This window comes from Sinocyclocheilus rhinocerous, unplaced genomic scaffold (genome assembly GCF_001515625.1).
Source record: "Sinocyclocheilus rhinocerous isolate Xijiao unplaced genomic scaffold, SAMN03320098_v1.1 scaffold1180, whole genome shotgun sequence".
Lineage (NCBI taxonomy): Eukaryota > Metazoa > Chordata > Actinopteri > Cypriniformes > Cyprinidae > Sinocyclocheilus > Sinocyclocheilus rhinocerous.
In genome coordinates this window covers 450,914-460,551 of record NW_015665886.1, presented here as the reverse complement: position 1 = coordinate 460,551, position 9,638 = coordinate 450,914, and the positions used below count along the sequence as shown (strand labels likewise).

The 9,638-nt window shown below is 37.6% G+C and overlaps 1 protein-coding gene across 3 annotated transcripts in view; it reads right to left on the bottom strand.

The window, feature by feature from the left end:
- kank4 (KN motif and ankyrin repeat domains 4) overlaps nucleotides 1-9,638 on the bottom strand; it is a 45,515-nt gene that overhangs the window by 18,522 nt on the left and 17,355 nt on the right. Inside the window, exon 2 of one of the 3 annotated variants that reach the window (XM_016542793.1) lies at nucleotides 3,793-3,871. The exons of the other annotated variants lie outside the window; for them this stretch is intronic. Within the exon in view, the coding sequence (XP_016398279.1) occupies nucleotides 3,793-3,839 (47 nt within the window). The 5' untranslated portion in view covers nucleotides 3,840-3,871. The remainder of the gene's footprint in view (nucleotides 1-3,792; nucleotides 3,872-9,638) is intronic. 3 annotated transcript variants of the gene reach the window in all.

The following is a 9,638-nucleotide window of genomic DNA, read 5'->3' as shown; positions in this document are numbered from 1 at the left end:
ATGATTGGTTATCGTCCAGCAGTGTATTTGATTTCTTAGCCAATTAAAAGACATAAGAAAAAATAAAGCCTGTCAATTAGACAAAAGTAAAAAGTTTTTTTTTTCTTTTACATTTCTGTCCCCCTCATTTCTGAAATGATGGCTACGCCCCTTTGCAGGACAGAAAACAGTGCACAAGTCTTTTTGTGCTTGAATGGTTTAAAGTCATATTATAATGCTCACAAAGGAATCGAAATTTTAATTTTATAACAAGTAGACGATTCCTGACCTTAAGCATCCTATTCCAGAATGTGATTTTAAACCATTCAAGTCAAGAAGACTCGCGGGCTGTTTTCTCTGCTGGACACACATCCTTGTGTTAGTGTTCTGTTGATTTTCATTCATAGTATTCAGCTAACTATGAAATATTTAGTAATAAGAGGATATCTAAGATTTATTTTTATTTATTTATTTATTACCTTATTGTAATCGAAATTAGGAATTGACAAGAATCGGAATCATTAAAATTAAAACAATGCCCAACCTTACCCACACCCCACATTATTTTTTACTGGCACCTTTCTATTCACGCTGTTTTAGACAGTTTATTTTCTTTTAAACCCTCACTTACCCTTCTTTGCTTTTGCCCTTCTTAAAAACAACCACATAATCTTATACGTGTGTGTACTTTTCAAAATTAGTTATAAAACAGTTGCTCCTGGCAACAGGGACAGGTAGTATGTTTGCTTAACATATCGTCAAACATGACAATTTATAAGACTAATATCATGTTTTGCTCCAAAATCACTTTATAACATCAGTTGTGTTTAAAACAGTTAGCTTCTGTGGTTCCATGTTGCTTCTTATCACAGTGAGACAGAAAATATTTTTTATAAAATTATATACTGTGATACAAGCTATGTCAATTAGCATTGCATTGCAATTGTGTGTTTATTGTCTTTCACGTTTCATCAGTCAAAGCATCTCTATCTGCATGCTATTCAGCTGTAATGATATCTGATGCATTTGTACATATAAGGGATTTCTTGGGTCTCACTTGTGAAACAGACATTACAGTACACGGGTGTTAGGATTAGGGTTAACCCTGCTCCCTAATGCTCACATCGTCTCATTTTGGGTAAAAATAGAACAATAATACTAAAGTACTTTGCAACGCAGTAACTGGAGTAGTTTTTCAGCAAATTACTTTTTTACTCTTACTTGAGTCATATTATTTTTCAGTACTTTTACTTGTACTCAAGTAAATTATTCCTTAAGTAGCAATATTTTTACTTAAGTACAATTTCTTAGTACTCTTTCCACCACTAATTATATTATATTATATTATTGTCACACTTCTCGGGAGGCAAGGAGCAAGGAACGAGGAAACACGGAGATAACTTCAATTCACAGTCTTTAATGATCACACGGGGAACGTAGGAGACACTGGAACACAAGGAATGACGTTTGAGGACCGACAAACACTAACTGAAAGGACTGGGGCTTTTAAACACTGGGTGATTGGGAAAACACAGGTGCAAGGAATGACTAATTAAAGGGAACACGGCACACCTGGGGAGGGAAAACACAACACAAAGAGTCCAGGGGCGTGACATTACTCCCCCCTCCCAGAAGGTACGTCCTCGCACCGTAGAAACAACATGGGAAGGGGAGTGGGTGGGAACTAGGGTGGAGGCTCAGGAGGAGGACGAACGCCCGGGAGGGGGCGGTTCTTAACCAATCAGATTTGAGAACCAGAACGAACTGTTGTATATTATATTATAGTTTAGGGACTGATTCTCGCTATTAACTAGTTGCTTATTAACATGCATATTACTGGCATAATGGCTGTTTATTATTACTTATTGTTACGTATCCGGTCCATGAACTTCCGTCTGCTAGCCATCAGAGGTCACCTTTTCCATTTTCATTGACTCACTCACTACACACTGTTGCATATCACCCCAGACTACATATCCCATCATTCATTGCACTGATTGCACACAGCACTGATTGCACACAGCTGTTTCACTGATTGCACACAGCACTGATTGCACACAGCTGTTTCATATCACTCACTCACTATTTAACACTCACTCTGATCCCTTCTCGGTGCCGAGTATTGTTTAGCGCTTATCGTTTGATAGTTGAATAAAGCTTGCACATGGATCCGCACGTCTCACGTCTCGTCAGCCACGTTACACTTATAAAGCACATATTAATGCTTTATTCTGAACGACCAAATTTTAGATCCCTCGATCCTACCCATACCAACTTAATAACTACCTTATTAACTATTAATAAGCAGCAAATTATGAGTTTATTGAGGCAAGTCATAGTTAATAGTTAGTTAATAGTGAGAATTGGTCCCCAAACTAGTGTGTGACTGCTATATTATATTAATATTATATTATATATTGTTTTTATTGATTATTATTATAAAAATAAGACATGGTTATACATCATTTATATTATATATTTATATTTATTTACATTATATTATTACTTGTACCAATTAACATGTTAACCTGACTATTTTAATAGCGAATGCATATTGACAAAGATGCACACATTTAAATTATTACTTCCAGTTTCAAAAGATAGAAATAATGGCCTTAGTTTATCTTTCAACCATAATAGTATTTAGTTGGGTGAATGAGTGAAAGCATATAACAGAAAGAGAATGTGCGACAGAAAGAGAGCTTTCATTATGGATTTGAAGCAAATGTCTATAAATTATTTAGTCATACACTGTTTGTAACGCTACAAGCAGACGAGTCCGAGATTCTCATTAGTACTCTACGGATTACAGAGCAAGAAAGCAATACACGAAGCTGAGAGGAAGAAACAGAGACAGAAAATGTCTAACCATTCAGAAACGCAATGCATTTCAAAGGTGTTTTCTCAGAGGTGCACACAGAGAGCACTGAAGTGAAGGGGGAAGGGATGGATGGATACAGGGAGATGACAGAGAGCGGCTGGTGGCGACAGAGAGGAGGGGGGTTATCGAGCTCCAGCAAGTGACAGCCAGGTGCTAGCTCTGTCTGTATGGATCATTCACATCCCACGGGATCCACAACAGCAGACACATACATAAGGCAAGATTCCAACAGAGATAAAACCTATGCCCCATATTGATAATCATTTACAAATGCCAAACATGTTCTAAGCTGTAAGAGTCCAACACATGGTGAGAGTCAGGCTAATCCACATTTTATACAAATATCAATCACCCAGTGGCTCTCCTGTTTTTGCAATCGCTTTCAAAATGCACACACACACACACACACACATCAAAACAAATGCACAATACTCTCAATAGATCCCGCCTTCCTTCCGTCTTCCAGGAGGCTCCAGAAAAACAGCCCTACTTCAATGCATCAGGAAGCTCTCCTCACTATGTACTCAAAGAATTACATTAAGCAAGGTCTTATGCACACATTCACACAAACAAATAATGGAGAGGAGATGAGCTGGCTATATGCCTGAGAGGAAAAAGGAGCTCGGCAGTTATTCCTGCACTGCAGTAATAGCAGCAACAGAGCCATTTAAAAACCCAGCGACACAGTCCAAGCACACATGTATGGCACAGATTCATACATGCACGAGAAAAGACATAGAGCGCTATGACAGGCTGAGATTCTCACCTGCACTAACGTGCTACATGCCTCCTAGAGCGTATGAGAGTGTGTGCATCATCGTGAGAGATGGGAAACGATAGAGGGACAGAAAAAAAGGGAAGATAGGGAGAGGGAGAAAGAGAGACAGCCCCAGAGTGACAGAGAGAGGGGGGAGGGAAGGAATTCCTCTTACCTAGCATGTGCCCTGAATGCTGCTCCCCTCCCGTCTACCAAAAACATGCAACCCTCCCTTCCTTTCTTTGAACTTCAACCTGATAACGCAAGAGGGGGAAAAAGGGGAAGATAGATTTGATTGCATTGTGAAAAAGGGATAGAGAAAAAATGACAAAAAATACATTGAAAAAATTTTCTTTTTTTTTTATTTGACAAGATTTTTAAAATGTTTTTGAAGTATCATATGTTCAAAAATGCTGCATTTATTTGATAAAAAATATTTGTGAAATAATTTTCAAATATTTTAACATTTGTTAACCGTTTTCTATTCTAATATATTTTAAAGTGTACTTTATTCCTGAATTTTCAGCAGCCATTATTCCAGTCTCCAGTGTCACGTGCTGATTTAGTTCTTGAGTAACATTTATTATTATTATCAATGTTGAAAACGTTTGTGCTGCTTAATATTTTTGTGGAAACCATGATATATATTTTTACATTTATTCTTTAAAAAAAGGCTTACTGACCCCAAACTTTATTTTAATTTAAAATAAAAAGCTTTGACTTCGAGTAAAGCAGAAATAAGAAAGATAATAATTGTTTTCAATGAAAATATCTTGAATTAAATGTGGTGTTTATGTGTGCAATTGTATTTTTTTTCTTGTTTTAAGCACAAGACTTAAAGGGATAGTTCAGGCAAAAATGAAAATTCTGTCATTCATTTCTCACCCTCGTGTTGTTCCAAATCTGTAAGACCTTCTATTTTTTTTCTTGTTTTAAGCACAAGACTTAAAGGGATAGTTCAGGCAAAAATGAAAATTCTGTCATTCATTTCTCACCCTCGTGTTGTTCCAAATCTGTAAGACCTTCGTTCATCTTCGGAACGCAAATTAAGATATTTTTGATGGAATCTGAGAGCTTTCTGACCCTCCATAGACAGCAATGATATTACCACGATCAACGCACAGAAACGTAGCAAGGACAACGGTAAAATTGTCCATGTAACATCAGGGGTTCAACCGCAGTTCTTCTCCCCGAGTTACCGTCTTCCGCCATTTTGGAGAGTACCCCAGAACGTGATCAACATAATCAGCGTTGTTTACGTTCAGCATGTGCAGCGCTGTCTACTGAACGTAAACAACGGTCATTACATTGATTCCAAAACTCTCCGAAATGGCGGAAGACGGTAACTCGGGGAGAAGAATTGTTGAATAAATTATGTTATTATAGTTTTCTTTGTGCACAAAAAAGTATTCTCGTAGCTTCGTAAAATTTATTTCACATGGACTATTTTACCGTTGTCCTTGCTACGTTTCCGTGCGTTGATCGTGGTAATATCATTGCTGTCTATGGAGGGTCAGAAAGCTCTCAGATTCCATCAAAAATATCCGAAGATATTCCGAAGATGAAGGTCTTATGGGTTTGAAACGACATGAGAGTAATTAATGACAGAATTTTCATTTTTGGGTGAACTAACCCTTTAATGTATGCTTAAGTTTTTAATTAGCCAACAGGATATTAAAAATAAACTTAATTTAAGATATATCATCCGTGTATTAAAATGGTGAATTAAACATATCTTGTTAAGATGTTCAGATATTTTACTGGAAAACAAGACAATGGAAAGCAAGGCGTACAGATAAAGAAAATGAGTTTTACAGTGCATAAATACTGGAAAGACAACTTATTTGGCTATTGTGAGATATTGGTCCTAGAGGAAAAGAAAAATGCATCGGAAAAAGCAGCAAAGATGTGTCAGAAAGTAAAAAAAACAGTCCTCATAGTCTTTTGAATGTTCAGTCCACTGCTGCAGTAACTCCCCATGCCCTCCTTTTGACACAGACCATCTGAGAACTGAACTGACGACGACCAGAGCCTCCGATGAAATGACCCGTGTTGAGGAGGTCTCTTACTTTCTCACCCTCTTCCTCTCGTGTAATTTTTTCCCCTTACGCTCTCTCTCCCCTTCAATAGCCTTTTCTCCCTCAATAACTTCCTAATAACACTCTGGTCTGAAAAATATATATTTTTTTATTGCTGAAGTTAACGTTCCTTCCTCTCTCCCTGTGGCCCCAGGAATATATCAGAATTGTGGGGGGATCCCACGAGCAGTGTAATCATTAGTACTGGGTGGAGGTTAACCATTAACAATGCTACACCAGATCTCCACCACAACTTATCTTCTCACAACACTTGTGCCTCAGCCAGTGCAGCTGCTCAACTGTTGAGGTACATGCTACATTAGCATTCGGGGCTCAACAAAAATCATTGTGGCCTTAAAGAAATAGTTCACTTAAACATGAAAATTCTAGCATCATTTACTGACCCTCATTCAATCATTCCAAAGCCTTTTGACTTCCCATCTTCTGTGTAACAAATAAAATGAATTTTTTAAAGAATAGGCTAGCCACTCTTTTCGATGAGAAATGAAATTTAATAAAGCCTTAGGCTCCAATATAACAAAAAAAGCAAACTAAAAACACATAAGAGTGGTTTCTATGACTCGTGTTATATTTCAGTCCTTTTGAAGCCATATGATAGTTTTGCGTGGGAGCAGACTGAAATTCAAGTTGTTATTCACTGCAAAATTATGACATCTGACCTAGTTCTCTTTAGTATGTCCAGAGTTCTAGAGATAAGTAGCAATGTCAAGTACTTGAATGGAACATTTATTTGAGTCAGATTTTTTGGCTCTCAAAAATGGTGGTTGAATCATTTACAAATACGACTGATTTGGTTCTCGGCTTCATCTTGCAGACACAATGATCCAGTTGCAACAGTTAACAGCTCACAGGAAGGAAAGATTTTCAACAATTAAAGAAATAATTTGTCCCCAAAATGAAAATGTTGTCATCATTTACTCACCCTCATCATTTTTGTCCAGACACTTAAAGTTTAGCTATTAAAAAAGTACATAAATAAAGCTTGAAAATTATTATTATCTACACTTCAATCTATGGACAAATATCATAACAGAATATTAAAAATAACAAAACTTTTATTGGTTTGGAATAAAACAAAGGTGAGTAAAGGATGACAGATTTTTTATTTTTGTGTGAATAAACCTGCAAGAAAAATTTTGGTCGGTCACACCACAAATATGACTTCATATGAACCACTTATATGTTTTGTTTTGTTTTCCTGAGGGAACTATTCCTGTAAGCACCAGAAGGCCACTTCTAATGCTCTCAATGAAAAAGAAGCATATGAACCTATTTTAAAATGACAATCAAAAGTTAATTAACCAAAAATATTGTTATTACTATTATTATTGAATTGTGCTTTTTGATATTTGTAGATTTTAACATGCTTTTTTTTTGGGGACTATTGCTTTGCTGCCTCATGATGATGCCATTTCCATCATCCTTGGGTTTGGTAGGTGTATGTGAAAAAAAAGAGAGAAATTATTACACTAACAGAACATACAAAATGAATAATATGTACAAGTCCATCTTAATGTTTTGCACAATTAAGTCACTAGCACGTCCGAATACCATGATTTTACCATTGCAAACGTCTAAGGAAAAACATGGTACTTATTTGTATGTGCCTGAGATGATCCCACAGATAAGCCAGCTTGTATTCTTGTCACAGATTCTGCCATGGAGTATTCCTTTTGGCTTTTTCATTTGGAGCAAACAAATTGAAGTGGCCCCTTAAGGAGGAAGCTATTCAACTCTGCAATGTGCTTGAGAGGTCTGTCTAATCACAGAATTGAGATGGCCCTGCCATGACCATATTTTACCTGGGTCCAAAGTGAGTCATCGGCCAGTGTCAGAGCCTAGATTAAAAGCAGACTTGAAGAGAGGAGGAGGTGTAGAGAGCTCAGCGTATCTATACACTGCCAGTGAAATGCACCCTGTAGCCATAAAGTGCTCTTCCTATTTCAGTCGACAGTGGTCTTGAAGACACTAATAAAAGCGAGCATTCAAACATGCACACAAAACACTCACCCACGTATTCTCACTCTCTCTGATGCATCTCTGAGACAGACAAACTCACGTTCACGCTTCCACACACACAAAAAATAGATTTTTATATCTACTGAGAGGCCATCTCTGGCATTTATTCTGTATTGTGAGTTTCGGCTGATCTTTTTAAGCAGTTTAATAAAAGTCTGAATCTTTGCTCCTGCTGTACCTTTGACTGTCTCTTGGCTGAATCAGAGGAAAACGTGTGTAAACACACACCGACCCCCTACATTTTACATGCAAGCTGGCTCTCAGTCAAATGCACACAAACATGCACACGCTCATTAGCGCGGTTGTTGGCTGTGGGTCTAAAGGAAAGGAGAGCGAGAGTGAGCATATAAGCAATCTATATCAGTACTGTTCATAAAATAGGTCACATAAATACACCACGCCAAAACAGCCATCTTTATCAGCCATAAAAGCCGACAACTTTACACAGCGCAGAGCTGTGTACACACACTTGAGAAACGTATGGCCCTATCTATTATTTCAAGGTCCGGTAAACCTGCAGGATATCATATCAGCCCTAATTTATGTGAGACTCACAAAGGAAAAATTGAAATCGCATCATATGACCCCTTTAAAACTCTTATTAGTGGCTGAAAACATTACGAAATTAGCCTTTTTTCTTTATAACTGAACATGCAAGGGGTGGGGGATTTTCTGGCTCAGCCCCAGTTCTAAAATGTAAGATGTACTGTAAGATTGAGGGTGGGCCGGACAGTGGGTGGGGTGAACCTCACGATTATTTTAGCTGACAATTTCCATTTAGACTACATTTATGAGGAAATTGTAATCTACCAACGTATAGTGGATAGTGGTTTTATCAACACATAATTAAAATGGTTCAGATAAATCAAGTAACCAAAATGATTAAACCGCTCAACTTTCTGTAGAAACTGAAAAATGTGTTTACTACAGTGACAACACACTGAGCCGTGAAAGCCCTCCGCTGGCTTTAACCACAATCCTGTATCAAATTCTGCTCTCTCCTTAAAGCTTCACTGCACATTGGCATCTGTGTCATGTGGCTCTCTCAAGGCATGAGAGGAATTGATGTTAATGCTCACACAATGTGAAGTGAGCAATGTGAGCATCGTTGTAGATTAGATTACAAATTATATGGCATTACTCATCATCTGCTGTAAACCTCAAAACCCCCCTTGGGTGGAGTGAAGGTGACCAAACTCTTTAACACAGTGGTTCTCAACCCGCGGCCCGCGGGCCGCATGCGGCCCGTCACGAATTCAAATGCGGCCCACTGTGCTGAACACAATTTAAAAAAAATACTTTCAGTTTTACAATTCATTTTAGTTTTTACATTAATTAAAAAATGTACTAAATAAATATAAGCTATAGCCTAATGTTTTATGTAAAATAATTTTGTTTTTCATATATTATTTTCAGACATGAGCAGTAGGCTACTCACATAGCCTAATTAACGTTACGCATTTAAAGTAACGACCAAGTGGCCAGCGGCAGACAGTGAGCATATGTTTGATCAATTTAGCCTTCTCAAATCATCACGACTTGACTAAAATAAAATCTATAGATATAAAACAGTTCAAGCATATAACAATGTTTAAACGTTAAACCTAGATAAATGTGCGCTATACCCAATATTTTGTGCGGAGAGTGGAAGCTGAAGCGTTGACGTAATATGTAAATGATATGCGTGCGGCCCGCGAGACTTGCACTTGGACCATAGTGCGGCCCGGTGGAAAAAAAGGTTGAGAACCACTGCTTTAACAGATCAAATGCTTTCACATCAAAAATAGCATCAAATGTTTCTATTTACTGAGGCTCTGGAATATTGCAGGATTGGGAGTAAATACAATTACCTTTTACAAAAGAGTAGAGTTCAGATGCAAAAGCCTCTAAGTGCCGTCTGAAA